The sequence below is a fragment of the Melopsittacus undulatus genome, chromosome 4, assembly GCF_012275295.1.
Source record: "Melopsittacus undulatus isolate bMelUnd1 chromosome 4, bMelUnd1.mat.Z, whole genome shotgun sequence".
Taxonomy (NCBI): domain Eukaryota; kingdom Metazoa; phylum Chordata; class Aves; order Psittaciformes; family Psittaculidae; genus Melopsittacus; species Melopsittacus undulatus.
Genome location: NC_047530.1, coordinates 70,145,792 through 70,163,647, shown reverse-complemented (window position 1 = coordinate 70,163,647; position 17,856 = coordinate 70,145,792). Strand labels below are relative to the sequence as shown.

The window sequence follows — 17,856 nt, the reverse complement described above, 5'->3', positions numbered from 1 at the left end:
GGCTAAGGTGAAAAGTTACAAAAAACAGCAAAAGGAATTTGAAAGCTGGGGAAAAAATAATCTCAGTCTGCTTGAGGTGGTTTGCATCTTTTTGGCATGAAGAAATTAAATGCCACTTATACCATTCCTCCTTAGTAATACTAGAAAGGATGCAACAATTCATTAATTTACCTTTTGTTTTCTTTGACAAGAGAGTTCATAAGACACCCATACAATGTAAAGAGCCATGTGGCTGCAGCAGAGGCCAATAATGTATTTCAATACTGACAAGTACATAACAGATTAAGTTATTCTTTTCCACAGTGAGCATTCTGCAATGTAATCTGACTTTTGATCAAGTTCAGGAAAGGTTAATACAAACTATTTGTTACTTGTCACGCCAAAGGCTGAAAGTGAGAGTCTAAAGAAAATCACTGTGTATATCCACTCTCCTCCTAGCCACAAATATCAGTGTGATTATGGGTATGCTGCACTGCTGCTCATTCAGTTTTATATCACATAAATGATACATGACACCTACAGATGTTGTCCATAGCTGGTTAACAGAATCCTATTACACAGTAAAAATTACAATGCTTTTGGTTAAGGGCTGGACTGTGAAAAATGACAAATGTTAACAGAGCAGCATAAGCCCAAAGGCACTTTTGAGATGTTTGTGATAATACAAATAATGCTTTGAGGATTATAGGGACTGAATCCCTAATGGGTTACAAGAATTCCCTGATTGGACCCACTATTGCCTTAATGCTTGCTTCTGGGTTTCTCTACCTCAATTTTTGTGATTAAAAAGACTGAAGTCTGAACAGCTGTTATGTTAGGGCCTACAGTGTGCCTTCAATTGGTTTATTTTCTATTTGGGGTCACATACACTGTATTAAAATAATTACTGTAATACCATCTTCTAAATAAAGTCAAAGAACATTTACTACTAGGATGAAATAGACACATCCATTTTCTGGTCCTGGAGCAGAAGCAAGAACCAGGCTGAATTGGAGATAACAACTCCTCCAGAGCCATGGCAGAAACATGTACATGCCCATGAAGAAGCACCCTGTCCCTGAACAGAGGCTGTAATTTGGCAGATGGTCTGGCAGAAATTGTGATCTTTAGATCTCCTTTGGTTCCCTTTGTAGACATCTTAATTGGTCAACCAAAATATTATAAATGAGACTAATGAAACAGTGAACATGTTCACCAGGAGTTACCCATTTAGCTATGCCCTATTCATCACCTTGGACCACTGCTAAGATTGCTGAGGAATAAAAGCCTGGATAGGAATAGGCAATACATCATGCATGAGGCTCTAGACCACTACATACCACATGTAATTTATGCCATCATGCATTCAAAAATCTGGGCCTGATTCAGTGCCCTGTAAACATCCTCACTGAGCTGCTGGACAGAAATCAGTTCCCTCTGTCAGGCTAGCAGGATGCGCTGTTGGCTCCATACAAGGTGTACACAGCCTCTATCCTCAAGGGAACTTTAGTGCCTTGCCCTCTCTGTGCTCACTGGGACTTTTAACCCCCAGCAAAGGCATGTCAGCTTTCCCCCTTCAGAACAAAGGGAACAGGAGTCTTTTCCATTAAGAACAAAACCAAACTGCATTGCAACACACTTTTTACTTCTGCTGTTCTTGTTCCCACTTGGCTTCTAAGACTCTGCACCTTTCTTCTGCTGCTTTGTGTCTTGAATCAACCATTCAAAATCCTCTTGTGGATCTTTATCATCTCACCAGAGATAGCACAAGGCTCTGATTTCAACCTCCACCTTTCCCTTCACTGCCCTTGTAAATTCTGTATCTGGAAAGCTCATCTACAAGCTCAAATTAAACCATTCTTTCTATTCCGGATATCCCTTGTTCTGAATTTCTGCCATCTGACATATTACCCAGTAATGACACCTGCCCAACAAAATGAGATATTTAAAAAGTTTTTTCCACAAGTCCTCTCCCATTTCCTCAACCGTCACTCAAAATGCTATTGTTCCCAGCAACACATATAATATTTAATTATGTCCACTGATCAGCCTGTCACACTGACTATGACAATACTCACTTAATTTCTTTGATTTAATTTCTTTCTCATTACTTTCAGACCCCGTTCTGTCCCCAGCTTAATGCCTTTTACTGCTGAAATTGTTGCTTCTGTTTCCAGCCTTGTATTCCAGCCTCTCACATACTGCCTTTCCAAACAAGTATCATCATGCTCCCTTTTTATCACTCATGTGTGGAAGAGTTTCCAGGAAAACAAGACACCTATTTTTTGATTCTGTTGATCTCTTTCTTAAACTCCCTATTACCACATCACCTCCTTTGACAGTGCACAAGCTGCTGTTACGCTAAGGCCACCATATTGAAATGTCCCGCTTCCCTTTACCCTGTCATTAATGAATACAATGCAAACACACAATCATACAGCTAGGTCAGCCCTGTGATGCAGACTACAGCGGTTTCTCTGAATACAGTTCCATTTGAAAATAAGTACCTTAAAAAATCTAACAAAACCACCCACCAAACATACAGAAATGCTTAATTCTTTAAAAAATTCACTGTGCTGGGAAAAAGTTTATTTTAGGAATAAAACAGATTTGAGCAACTTCCTCCCTAAAAAATGTAAGCAAAAAGGCTCAAGGAACGATGACAAAACCTGTATTTCCTTTGATTGACTTGGAAACTGCCAGCAAAGAGTGCAGACTATTAGGAAATAGGTATCCTGCATCTCAGGCTGAGAAATTTTGCAGAGGCAGAGAGGTTTTGTAGAAGCCTTCTTGCATTGTCACTGAAGTTAGTAATTGGAGACATTTACTGTCCTTAAAATAATTCTGAGCTCAGTAGAGACTGACAAACAGAATTACTCAAAATCATGTGGCGATTCATAGCATCTGCAGATGAATAAGCTGAACCCAAAACTGATTCATATATGCTAAATATGTTCCACAGACTTACATTTAAACTGAAGTTGTCAGATATGAAGTTCACATTTGTGAGCTATGCTTTTGTTCCTGGTACAATTTTTGCCTCTTAGCTAAAATATGAGTAATTAAACATTCTTCTCCTCCACAGCTCACAGTTCTTCACTGACAAAGTCAACAAAAAAGAAACAGCTGCACAAAAGGACTTGACTGACTGGCTCCAGAACGGCACCTTTGTAACTGCAAGGAGGCATGATTTAGAGCACCTAAAATATCCTATCCTCTTGGACATGAGTACATCAACCAAATGAAGATGGGTAAGTGCTAATGTTTCAGCTAAAAATGCTTTTCATTTGTGGATCATTACCAAACAGAATACCATTATCCCTATGTTACTGCTGAGATAACTGAAACCCAGAGGTGATGCTGTAACTCACTGTATAAAAATGATTAATTGTGCAAGACCACTAAGTAAGCCTGTTCCATTGCAGCTCTGTATTTTCAAGTAGCAGAGTCTGAAATATAGGATGTAGTGTGCCACTTCAGCACTCGATACACTTGAATGGGTTATAAAATTACAATTTATGAGAGCTTTAACTGCAACGTGATGGTGTCATTTTTGCAAACAATTCCATTAGGTACTTATTTCAGCCTTTCAGGGATTCTAAAGGACTAAATATTTACATATGTGTCAGGTATTCTTGTACTTTATAAATCTGTTATCCAAAATTTAACTACATAATGGCATATAGAAAAGTAATTATAGCTGTTATAAAGTGTATGTTTAACTGAACAAGCTGACAACATTAAAAGGAAGTAGCTCCACACAAGTGAAAAAGCAGGAGAGCAGACATACTGCTAGCATGCTCTGTTGTTTCCTCAGGTCACCTGTAAGGGTTGAGGAAGTATTTCATAACAAGTAGAAGAGGATGTTATCAACTGAGAAGCTATTCCTCTTACCTTTACTCTCACTGTGACAGTAGCAAGACCAGGTGGCATAGTGCCCTTGCTGTCAAAGGCTTCCACAAGAAAGGTGAAAGTTGCTTCTGTGTCAGAGAATGATTCATAATCCAAGGACTTCAAAAGTGATAACTCGCCTGTATACTTGTTCAGTGCAAAATACTGTAGTGCTTCTTGTGTTCGTATTCGATAGTTAACATCAGAACCAAGATCAACGTCCTTCGCCTAGAACATGCCATACAGAAAAAAGAAAGTACTTAAGCCAAACGAAATCCATTTTCTCAAAAAGTCCCCACTAGATTAAAAAACACAGAAAAAACAAACTACTGCAAACAACTTTAGTTTTGGTATGTTATACTAATAATATTGGATGCATTTAACACTATTATACAAACACATGGAAGACAAGTCCAGCTAAGGTTGTAAAATCCAGAGATACCCATTGCAAGGAAATGAACACAATATTCTGGGAAGGATCCTGGAACCTCAGTTTGCTCTTGTTCTCTTCCCTGAGCATCTGATATCGGCTACTTCCATGGAGAGGATGCTGGGCCAAGCAGATATTTTATCCCTGTCTGGCAGCACAGATGTTTTTATTTTATACAAGCATTTAGAAAAAGAATCTAAATTTCCATCAGGATAAAAAGTCTTATGATTGCTTTTGCTGTAATTTGATACTAGGTTTATCTGCAGTCAGGTTCAGAGAAAACCATTCTTGTTGAAATTGTCTTTGGACAGATTCTTCTCATTAAAGGATGCTGACCAAAACATCAGGAGGACATAGACTGCTTGCAGGAAGTGAATTTCATCTGTCTTTAGAGATCTTGCTCCTCCTCGAACAACTCTCACTTCTCTGAGTTTAGTCAGTGAGGAGAAGACAACACCTCCAGGTGTTCACTTGACCTTACCCTGGCTATCTTAGATGATGATTTTGGTATTGGATGGAATGCTTCTGGAAGCAAATATTTATCTCCATTAACTGTCTAACATGAGGTTAGACATCTAGGTTTGACTTAAGTGCCTAAATCAGTTGAGATAAGGCTCTCAATTGCTACTTATGTAAGCAGGTAGAATTAACATGATAAGCTTCCAAAAACACATCAAAGGCACTTCAAATGTGTAAAACAATGTTCCAAGAAATTACAATAGCAATGTAGGTTTTGTTGTTTCTTCTTTTTTTAATAATTGCTCTTATTTCCAAATGAACCTCAGTTTCAAAGTATTTTTAGGTATCTCTCTAAATATCATGCATTTTTCAGTCTAACTTTCCCCAATTCAGTTTGCAATCTCTTACTGTAGTCTCACTGACAAGTTATTTAAATAAGAACATGCTTAGTATTGCAGAACATTTATAAAACATCTTCTCTCCATAATGCTTTCTTACCTCTATTTGCAGGAAGACAGTGCCTGGTGGCAGATTTTCTGGCACACACACAGTGTAGGAAGCATTGGTAAAAACAGGGCTGTTGTCATCGATATCCAGTACCTTGATCGCTAAAGTCAGTGTTGAACGGCGGGGGTCCACAGCTCCATCTGTTGCTTCAACAATAAGTTCATAGTAGTCCCTTACTTCTCTGTTCAGTTTAACTGCAGTATAAATGCTACCATTCGATGTTATTCGGAAAAGATTGTTGAAGTTTGCCAAACTGTAATGAACTTGACCATTAACACCAGCATCTGGGTCTGTAGCCTAAAGAAACAGAAAAAAGAATCATGCTCTAGCACACATTTTAAATACCTACAAGGGGCATATCTACATGGGAATAACAAGGTAAGATAGGGTAACATTCTACAGAATAGTAAGGCTTGTCTGGCTATTCAGCATCTCTTGTTTATGTTTGCTTGCCTCTGTTCGGTGTTTTGAAATAAATAAATATCTTAATTTGCAGAGACAGAAGGCAGGTTTACTGGATCACAACTGGATGCCAGCAGAAAATACACATTTAGTTGCTCAGCCTGGACAACAGTGTACTTAAGCAGAAGACAAACTAGATGCTTATGAATTCAAGCCCTCAAACACTTCTAATGCTAAAGTCTCTTCAGTATTGGGCAGTGTCTGAGGAGAAGTTTTATTTTACACTGATTCCTCTTCATCAGGGACTGTGGTGATATGAGAAGGGGGAATGGGTTTAAACTTAAACAGGGGAAGTTTAGATTGGGTATGAGGAAGAAGTTCATTACTGTGAGGGTGGTGAGGCACTAGAATGGGTTACCCAAAGAACTGTGACTGCTCCATCCCTGGCGGTGTACAAGGCCAGGTTGGACAGAGCCTTGGGTGACATGATTTAGTGTGAGGTGTCCCTGCCTAGGGCAGGGGGGTTGGAAAGAGATGATCTTAAACTCCCTTCCATCCCTAACTATTCTATGATTCTATGATTTAGGTGTTTCACTGCTGCCCAGATCATTATGTAGTACATACCTAGATGAAAGATGGACACAGTCAGCTGATAGCTAGAATGCACACATTAGTTACATTTTCTTTTTTTACTTAACATGTTTGTCAATGATATTTTAATTATCCCTCTCTGAAGAGCTACACCTTCTATAGTTTATCATGTTCTTTAAAACCAAATGTAACCACATCTCATTCTTATTCTCCTTCAATCAGAAGAGACAGATTATATAGATTTTTGTTCAGTTGGTATCTTTTTCATCAGTACTTAACTAAGTCTCAAATTTCAGTATCAGCCAAATAATTCTTGTTATTACATAACTGCCTTTACAGGGATGTGAAAAAATCATGTTTTTCCTAGAGCTACCAGGCCCTTAACATAGGTTGAATGCTGACCTGTTATTCTTCCTCCTCTTAATTAAATTATTGCTTGATAAATAAGGTTATGTAAATTACACAAAGGGCATTCTGTGACCAAGGTATTTTTATTTGACTTTATAAATGAGGCTACAGACACCTGAGAAGATCATAAGAGATTTTCATGTTTTGTTATCTGAAAAGCTGTCAGGAAGTTTCCATACATGTTTAATTCCAGTGAAGGTGTTCATTATAAGACTTTGTAATGAAACCATTTATCTTCCTCAAAATCAATTAAAAGCTAATTAGAACTGTTAATAAGAAAATTTTCACTGTACTTTCCCCCTTCATTACATCAATGTGCTAAGCAGTAATGGCTACAACTTCATAATGACCAGTCTATGGATCACACATCCTGTTAATCAACATTTTTAATCGACATGGCTTTAAGCTGGAAGAGGGTAAATTTAAGTTAGACATTATCATGGAATCACAGAATCATGAAAAGGTTAGGGTTGGAAAGGACCTTAGGATCATCCAGTTCGAACCCCCCTGCCACAGGCAGGGACACCTCACACTAGACCATGCTGCCCAAGGCCCTTTCCAACCTGTCCTTGAACACTGCTAGGAGCAGAACATTTACCACTTCTTTGGGCAACCTCTCCCAGTGCCTCACCACCCCCACAGTAAAGAACATTTTCCTTGTATCTAACCTGAAATTCCTCTGTTGAAGTTCACACCCATTCCCCACCTTGTCCTGTCACTACAGTCCTTAATGAAAAGTCCCTCTCTGGCATCGCTGTAGGCCTCTTTCAGATACTGGAAGGCTGCTATGAGGTCTCCACACAGCCTTCTCTTCTTCAGTCTGAACAGCCCCAATTTTTCCCAGTTAGGAAGAAGTTCTTCCCTGTGAGGGTGATGAGGCACTGGCACAGACTGCCCAGAGAAGCTGCAGATGCCCCATCCTTGGAAGTGTTCAAAGTCAGACTGGATGGGGCTTTGAGCAACCTGGTCTAGTGGAAGGTGAGGTGGAAATGGAAGGTCTAGAGGGGCTGGATCTTTAAGGTCCCTTTCAACCCACATCTTTCTATGATTCTGTGATCTTTCAACATATATTTGTTTTTCTTAGTTTATAAGCAATTCTATATTCTCCATAGAAATAACTGATTTGGGGCACAAAGACTTCCTAGATGACATTCTCAAAAACTACCAAAAAGCTAGTCAAGAAAAGTTTAAACTAAACAGTGACAGACACTTGGATCCACTAAAAGATGTGTAGGAAACACAGAGTAAGTTGCAGACCTTCTGGATAAGACACTAACAGCACTGTTCACCTTCATATGATGTATTCTCCAACACACGTGAGAAGTCAGTCCTTGTACATGGCCTCTAATTTAAACCAAAGCCCTATTACAGCATTTGAATTGATACTAAATAGCCAGAGTTAACAAACAAACAAAAACCCCACAGGTATCTCTAAAAGTAATCTGAAACACTGCTACCATTGAAACTATGAGAGTAATTCAGATAACATCCATTAATATGCTCCTCTACTAATCTCTGAGCCAAATGCCCTCAGCCAGACAGCAAACCCATAGAAATCTTGAACCCCAGCAAGTCTCAGGCTTGTTTCAGTTCAGACCAAGTTTAGGGATCCTGGAATTATGATATTCCAGGCTCTGTCTGAGCTTCTGCACAGAAACATCACAAGTATGAATCCAGGCTTTGTGGGCAAACCAGGCTATGTCAGCTTTTCCAGAAATAGACACAGAGCAGAACTTTAAAGGACTAAGCTCCATAAGCTGAGCAAGAGCACACTACAAAATCAGATCAAGAACCTCTCCCTGATGTTTTGATTCTACCATCACCTGCTCCTGACTTTTCTCCAAATGCTCCCAAAATCTATCTGCTAGAAGGTCTGAAAGGACGTAGCTCTGGGGTCTCTCCAGCAACCAGCTCCCTTGTCTATTTTCAGCTATAACAATGAAATAAAAATCACAATTATTATTTTTCTCTGGGCTACACCAACATTCTTAATAATTTCTTCTATTAGGTAAGGTCCAGCAGGAGAAAAAAGATCAAGCCAAACACTGAGCATAAAACTGGACAGATTTCTTTCTATTCCTCACAGTGCAGACTGTCTCACCTTATCTTCAAATCCCTACACATTTGATCCTGTGTGCATGTGTAGGATATGTGCAGAACATATTCCCCCACACACCATTATAAATCAAAGTTGTCAAATTTGAGGGCAACACAAGTGATAATCCACATTTTCAAAGACAATCACTTGCTCTTCACCATCTCATCTGGATGTCAACACCAGGCAACTGAAAAAAGAACCTACTAATTTCTGCCTTGTTTTTGTGCTAGATTTTTTTTTTGCATCCAGCCCTAACCCAAGTCTTCCTTCCCTCATTCCCTACAGTTGTGAAAGGGAAGAAAATTATCAGTTCAAGTGCTTATAGAGGCAGAAGAGAGGAACAACAGAGCTTGTAGAGGTAACAAGCAAGAGAGCAACTCTCAATCATCATGCAAGCACCACTGCAACACTTGAGTTCCCACCCACTGTATTATCTCCAAGATCTGCCAACACATTCTAGTGTTTGATCACTTGCAATCACATGCAACACACTTAGTAAATCAGGACAGGAAGCTAAGATGATTTTGCTATTCTCAGTAAAAGAAAAATTCAGAACCATCCCTCCACATGCTCAGAGGTTTTCTTCTGTTCTTACTGAAACTGGTTCAAGCAGCCTGATAGGCAAATTTACTACACCAGTGTTACACAACTGAAGAGCTCATAAATTCACCTAAGTCAGTGCGACCTAAACAAAAGGGATTGTGTCAGGATAGAAGAGACTGCTTTACACAGGTTGAGGGTAAATTATTTTCTTTAACCTGAGAGCATCTGCAGGGGTATAAATTGGACTTAAGAAAGAAAAGAAACAAAATTATCCCTTGCTGACTGGCTGCTCTTGCCTATGCTGTAAGAGATGCAGAAAGATGAGATGCACATTTCTACCTCTCCCATCTCATTATGTTTACTTGGAATTAGGAAAAGCATGTTCCTTTGAAGACTGTCTAGTAACTACTGCTACTATTCTAGTAACTCGGATCTACATGACTAGTCTCATTTCCATCTCCCTTGGGGCTAACATAAAGTACTGCCTGATGAAAAAAAAGATGGAACACTAGGAATATCAATGAATCATAACTTTATTCCCCCCCCCCCCCCCCAAATATATCCCACATTTACTGGAGATAAAATAATCTACAAGGTGCAAGCCTTTATCTGTTGTGCTAAGTTTGAATTTGCATTACCGTGTTTCAACATCATTAAGAAACCCTCATGAATATAAACCAACAGTGTTCCAGAGTAACAAATTATCTTCCTCAATCTCAAACAGCTTGAAAACATGAATCTGGGAGATCTGAATTACAAAAATCTCTCTTGAAGAATCATTAACTATGAAATATAATGACAAGAGCTTAAATGTCAACAACATTAATTATATCATTATCATTCTTTTCAAAAGAAACCTCCTGCTAATATCCACAATTCGTGCTCACAATGGGTAACAGGATTTAGGCAGGTTAATTGAGGATTTATGCTCAGACTGATGGAACCAGAAAAAAGCAAAATAAGGCAGTGTCTTGTTATTCATACTTGCCCATAAAGGTATCCCCCTCATTAAAGCTGCTAGTTGAAACACTTCTTAAGGACCACATTGCCATCAACCTAACTCTCTCTAGACTAAATTTTCTTTTGGGTCTTTTTCAGGGGCAGAAGTCCCCCATGATGCCTACCCACCCCCACAAAACTCCTGATCTCTGACACGAGACCAGCATTCCACCATTTCAGGAGACCAGCATTCTCCAGTATTCCAGCAAACTCTGCAGCTTGAGGGAGCAATGAAGATCTTTCTTTTCCCTATTTCATTCATTACATGCTCTACACAAATGAAAAGATCAGAAGGTGCCAACAGTTTTGAAAGATTTCTGTCACCTGGGCTTAAAATAACGTCAAGAGTTGTAAAGAAAACAAGGAAATGCTTTTGTCCTTCCAGTGTTATCAACAGTTTCACACACATTTTCTCTTGCTTCATACAGTTAAATTAATAAATCATGCTCCTATACATACATGGCATTGCTGTATGCCCATTACAGATAGCTGCAATACTCCGTTGCAGCCTCCAAATCTACAAGAGTTAATTTCTACAGACCATCCTATAAAAATGGGATTTTAATTACATTAATCAAAGAAAAAAAAAATAGAGACTTGCAAGTTTTGTACAAGTTTCAGATACAAAATTGTATAATGCTTAGATTCTGTGTTGATGCTCAAGCAGAAGTATACAAACGCTTTGTAACTGATTCTGCTATATAAATTCTGACATGCCACAAAACTCGATGTTACACTGCAAGAAGAGTCAGAGGCTTAGTTACAATGTGTGATAAATCTAATGTGCTCTGAATGATTGGCCTGCACAAAATTACTTGATGAAGAAAGATGATATAAAGAATATAAAATAAAATTGGATACTGTAATATCAGGGGGAAATTCAGTGATTTATCACTGGCTGGGCCAATCTAATTGGGTGTAGCTGGTCTAAAAAAACTGGAGAGGCAAAAATGAAATACAGGCAGCACCCTTAAATTTTGGCTATCTTGAAATTCCAAGCCAACTCACTCCTTCTTCAAGAGAACAACTAATGCCTCACCCACCACATGCTTTGAAAAACACTACAGGTTTTGTAGTATGTCCTCCAGGAGCTTTTCAAAAGAAAAAATATCTTACCGAGTCATACGAGTTTATAATTTTTTTCATAACTATATTTAGTGTAATTTGGTAGGCTAAAAGTAACACATGGTAAATTTTTAAATACTGACATATTTTAGCCATTAAGAAAGATAGGAAAACCTTTGATAATTACTTTCATAGTCAATGCCAATTCCAGTACACCTGGAGGGTTAGTTTGGAAACCAGTTAAATGTGACTCTAAATAAAAATGTACAGTAAGAACAGTTAAACTACAAGCAAATATAAATTAAAATAAATGAAATTTGGAAATCTCATGGCTGCAAAACCATGATTTAATGGACTGGGGAACCTCTTACAAAAGTTAATCACATTGTAACACTTAAAACCAGACTTTCTTCAGTCTGGCATGCAATCAAATCCTAAATTTAGGAACTTGCAGTGCTTGTTTTTAGTTGAAAGATGATTAGAAATTTTGCTTTTATGATGAGTATGTTCTTTAGCAATGATATGATCAAGTGATTCAGAGATTAAACCAATGAACATACATACCAGCAAATATAAAAACCAAAGCTATCTAAATCACAGGTGAAATGTATTGTTTAAAATCTCCACATTTGGCTGGGCCTCCAAACATTTCTCTAATACATTAGACCATTTAAAAGCTATTTTTGTAATTTCTCTAGACTGCTGTCTCTTGTCATAAAATCACCAAACTAGAGAGGATTATAATTCAAGCTGGAACATAACAGCCAACTTCTGGATTTGAAAAGACTTATCTCACTGGTCAGACTCCTAAAGCACTTCCAGTCGTGTTCTATTGTCTTCCCTTGTTCACAATACTTGGAGGAAATTATTTCTCACATCAATTACAGATACAAAGGCCACAAGATATGAATATTAGAAAAAAGACATCTGATGCAGCACAAGAAAAATCTTCAACTTCTTATACCACGCAGTCTTCAAAAAATTAATCACTAATCTAGACAATTGTTCAAGTCACAGAACATGTATAATGACAGATTACAGCCAAAAGTTTGGCAGCCCAGTATAAACCATTCTAATCTGTAAACTCAGGTAAACCATAATTTCTTACTCCAGTGACAGAAATCTGAACAGCCAAACCTAAACAAACAGAATCAGCCATCAAAATACAAAATGGCCATGTATTAGAGACATAAAACCACTGATTCAGAAGATTTAATACAAGAGGCTGAGATAGATGAAAGGCTTAAAACCACACTGGGATGCAGCAGGCTGTCAGGCAGACAAAAGTAAGAATTCATTTCACAACAAAAATCCATGGACTCTCAACTATCAGCTACCATGAATGTGAAAATGGTTGAAATGCTTCTCTGATAACAAGTATCAAAATTTCCACTGCATCAAAGCACAAATGTTACTACTGTAAAGACAAAGATGTAAAATAATACACAAACGTGTAACCTAAATGTTAAGCCTATTTGATTTATTTCTTAAACTCACCTAAGTTCAAGAAACCACTGAAAAGCAAAGGGAGTGTGGCTGCAGCCACATGCTGCTTGCTAACAAAGAAGTAAAAATCCAACTAAAATCACACGGAATGTTGACAGAGTTCAGAAACAACTGTCATTTCATTTGTTCTCACCATCTAAGTAGAGAAGCTGTCTTTGATAATTATTGTGACAGCTAATTATAAAAACTGAATGACTATTAAGTAGAAAGATAAAATTCAGTTAAAATATATAGTGAAATTCATAGAAATTACCATTTTCTGCATATTTAATCCTTCCAGGTCAAAAAGAAGATATTCTCTAAAAAATTTCATTTTAAGGAAAGCAAGATGCATACCATTTAGCTTAAACCAAAAGCAAACTTCAGCACTTCTGCACACAGTTTTAAAAAGCATCATTCAGACAAGCTGGCACAAGCTTGTCCTATCATGCACATCCAAAACACTGTTTTAGAGAAGCTATCATTCTTTCACCATGATCAGGTATTAATGGCTGAAAAAACTGATACGGACTGGGCAGGAAGAAAGAATAAAAGCACTTCCAACAAAACTTGAGCACATCCACACTCTACTGGAAATAATTCTTATCTGACATGAAAATATGAAAGTCTTTGTCACCAGCATCCCTATAAGGATCTTAAAGGAGGTGATGCTGAAAGCCTTACCAAAGATCTCTCTAACCTCTTGTGTAGACAGCTTTATAAGCTTACAAGGAAACGATACCACGAGGTCCTATCAAAATGAACTTGTGATGATCCAATCAAGAAGCTAAATGGAATTTACAGAAATGAGCATAAACCAAAGTTCAAGAATAACAGTTTAAGAGCTATTTTGCACTGTAAAGTCACACCTCATCCCTACACTCACAGACACAGTGGTAGTCATACCACCAAATGGTAACAGATAAAATAGTGATACAGAGACACATATTGCGACCAAATACAAAAGTCAGAATTTTCTGTGGTTGTGGTCCATCTGCCATGTTATTATTCTGTGATTTTAGATTCTGATTAATTTTTTATGGATTCTGACTTCAAAATGACAACTGTTTGTATTGTTTGTACCTATACTAGATGGTACTTGTAATGCAGGAAAGGTGTAATCTACCATGTAGATTGTGGGAAATCATACCCTACCCCGAGCTTCACATAGAAAACATGAGAATGGTGGTTTAGGTAGAGATTCCTTTCTGGACTTTTAAAAGAAAATCTTGTAATGTAACACCTCATCAACATTTGTCCTGGGTTTAGCAGTAGTAGTCAATTTTTTCTCCTTCTTAGTAGCTGGTGCAGCACTGTGGTTTTGACTTTCGGCCTGGGAACAGAGCTGATAACACCGATATTTTTGGTTGTTGCTAAGTAATGTTTACTCTGACCAAGGACTTTGTGAGTCTCATGCTCTGCCAGGGATGAAGGAAGGTCGGGAGGAAGCAGAGACAGGACACATGACCCAAGCTAACCAAAGGAGGTATTCCATACCACAGCACTCATCAGTAACACAAAATATGCCTATGATCATAGAATCATAGAACAGTTAGGGTTGGAAAGAATCTTAAGATCATCTAGTTCCAATCCCCCTGCCATGGGCAGGGACACCTCACACTAAACCATATCACCCAAGGCTTCATCCAACCTGGCCTTGAACACTGACACGGATGGAGCATTCACAACCTCCCTGGGCAACCCATTCCAGTACCTCACCACCCTAACAGTAAAGAATTTCTTCCTTAGATCCAGTCTAAACCTCTGCTGTTTAAGTTTCAACCCATTACGCCTTCTCCTACCACTACAGTCCCTAATGAATAGTCCCTCTCCAGCATCCCTGTAGGCCCCCTTCAGATACTGGAGAGCTGCTATGAGGTCTCCATGCAGCCTTCTCTTCTCCAGGATGAACAGCCCCAACTTCCTCAGCCTATCTTCATACAGGAGGTGCTCCAGTCCCCTGATCATCCTCGTGGCCCTCCCCTGGACTTGTCCAAACAGTTCCATGTCCTTTTTATGTTGAGGACACCAGAACTGCACACAATACTCCAAGTGAGGTCTCACAAGAGCAGAGTAGAGGGGCAGGATCACCTCCTTTGACCTGCTGGTCATGCTCCTTTTGATGCAGCCCAGAATACGGTTAGCTTTCTGGGCTGTGAGTGCACACTGCTGGCTCATGTTCATTTTTTCATTGATCAACACCCCCAAGTCCTTCTCCATAGGACTGCCATGAATTTCCTTTTTGCCCAACCTGTAGTTGTGCCTGTGATTGCTCCAACCCAAGTGTAGGACCTTGCACTTGTCATGGTTACACTTCATGAGGATGTGTGTGAAAGAATATGGCTAAGTATAAAAAACAGATGATCAAAAACTTCAGTTGAATGATTTGTTTTTCTCTCCTGGGCCCCATCAGGTCAATAGCTTTTTATTTAACCACAGACTGCATTTTTGAAGTCCCTAGCAAACTACTCAGGACTGTCTTTCACTGAATGAGAATATGATTTTGCAGTTGATACACTGATCTGCACCTAAATTTCATTCCACTTTTTTACTTCCTATGCACCTGGTACTGACAAATAGTACGCTATACTACACGAATAATTCAGATGTCCTATCTTCAGCAGGACCTCAGCTGTTTTAGACTGCAGTATAAGGTACCTGCATTTAATTTTCAATTTTCCCCTTTGAAGCATTTTGTTTCCTGTTGATCTTTTGTAGAGAACCTCATGCAGCAATTTTCCTCCTGCCTTGCTGGGGGTCCCCATGATCAGACATGAAAGAACAGCAAGGAATCTAATACACCTCCAACTGCCCCAATTTAGGCAACACTGTAAAATAAAAGGGATTTGAAATACACTCACAACACTTCCAGCCTTATCCTTTCCAGCTTTTGTTCTTTTAATATTCATATGCTACTTAAATCTCCACAGGAAGCACTCCTATGCCTGTATGAAGTGCCTTCAGGAACTCTAACTGGCAAAGAGCCATCAGAGTGGCCAGAGTGAGAGCACTTCATACTGGGACTATTGCCTCGATGCCCATAACAAGCTATCCCCCTTTTTGACAGAAAATCTTTCATTGCCCTTGTTCTGCATCTACTTGGGAAACAAGGAAGGTCTTACAAGAATGCCTTTTAAGTTCCCACTCAAAACAAAGAAAACAAAGCAGAGCACAGAAATCTCTTGTCTGCAGCAGGAGTTATTCATGGGAGCATTTGACATAATTGGTTTTATACCCCACATTGCTTATAACCTTATCTGTATTAGGGGAGAGAGAACAAAAAAAGGGTGGTGAATGAAATTCATCACTTGGTTAGAACAGATGAGCAGACAAGATACATGAAGTTTTGTGGTCTCATGAGAAGAAAGAAAGAGAAGCCTATACAGAAAGTCAAGAATGGGAAAAACACTTCAATAGCTTTTCAGATTATCTAGATTATTTCTAATGTTTATTTAGGTACTGATAAATTTGTTACAGCTGAACCTTTCTGCTTATTGACATCATAGAATGAATGTATTATCAGACCTACCAGCATTACTGTCAAGTCAACTAGCATTTGGGTCCTGGGGGGAAGTAGCTGCTCATAACAATCAAAGCATTTAAGAACTGATTTTTGTGGATCTTGCACAAAGAAAATAATGAATTTCACTATAAAATACATTCAAATAATAAGCTGATTAGAAAAAAAAAATCAGTTGAGAGGAATCTCTGGAGGAAGTTTGGTCAATCATTCAGCATCCAGATCATTATGTTGTATTATGCTTATGTCCTGTTTCCTTAAGCAGCCTGTAACTTCAATGGGCAATGTTTTCTTCCCCCAGACTGACCACTGGGCTCAGGCAGCTGATGATCCTGACACCAAACCTTACCTGTAAAAAAACCCCTGAGGCATCAGAGTAGTTGAGCACCTTTTCTGTATCTTTTATCACTAGGTCCTCTGCCTCAATAAACAGCAGGGTCCATATCTCTTTGGGGTTTAAAGTAGTATATTGCTATATTTTTCCCCACAAAAAACTGGAAAGGCAACATTCAAAAGGGAAAGAGACACCACTGAACCTGTTTGGGGGGTTTGTGTTGTTTTTTGGTTTGGGGGTGGGGGGTTTAGTTGTTTTTTTTTGTTTGTTTTTAAATAATTTATCTCACTGCTTACTCTGGTGGATTTCAGGTTTCTGTTTCAAATGAATATAGTAAAAGTCATTCTGAAAAGCAGACATGCCAGTCAGTGGTTCAATTCTTGGTAGTGAAAACGCATGACACAAGAAGGACTATGTTCTTTTACCAGGCTAATTTAATCTAAAATAGGCCTTTATATTTTACCCACATTACAGCTTCTAATACACAATGTATTCCCATAGCATACCTACTGCAGTTCTAATGTACTGTGAAGCACATCATAACAAAAGCTATTACAGATTTTAAAGAATATCCTGAAACAGCATAGCTACGGCTAAACGCATATCATCATTATTTCAATAATCTTACTGAAGCAAGAAAAAATTTCCAAATGCCCAAATCACTCTTTTCTATACTATCTATTAGCATTTGTGAATATGAAACAGTAGAAATTACATTCACAGTATTCTTTAAAGTGAAAGCTTTTTCCATACAGATGCTGGTGGCCTGGTTTCAGCTGGACAGGGTTAATTTTCTTCCTAGTGCAGTGCTATGTTTTGGCTTTAATCTAAGAATAAATGTTGATAGCACATCAATGTTTTAGTTGTTGCAAAGTAATGCTTATCCTAAATCAAGGACTTCTCAGTCTCTCAGGAGGGGCACAGGAAGCTGGGAGGAAGCAGAGACAGGACACCTGACCTAAACTAGCCAAAGGGGTATTCCATACCACAGCACGTCATGCTCAGTACATAAACTGGGGGGAGTTACCCAGGAGGGACCAATGGTTGCTCAGGTCAGGATCAGTATCTGTCAGTGGATGGTGAGCAATTGTGTTGTGCATCACTATTGCTTGTTACTTTCTTAGTTTTATATCTCTCACTCCTTG

General features: G+C 38.6%; 1 protein-coding gene across 3 annotated transcripts in view; it reads right to left on the bottom strand.

The window, feature by feature from the left end:
• Positions 1-17,856, bottom strand: part of PCDH15 (protocadherin related 15) — a 353,847-nt gene that overhangs the window by 124,654 nt on the left and 211,337 nt on the right. For all 3 annotated transcript variants that reach the window (XM_013130209.3, XM_013130207.2, XM_013130208.2), the window contains exons 18-19: positions 5,258-5,563; positions 3,874-4,098 (exon numbers count right to left, since the gene is read on the bottom strand). In XM_013130209.3, the coding sequence (XP_012985663.2) occupies positions 3,874-4,098; positions 5,258-5,563 (531 nt within the window). The remainder of the gene's footprint in view (positions 1-3,873; positions 4,099-5,257; positions 5,564-17,856) is intronic.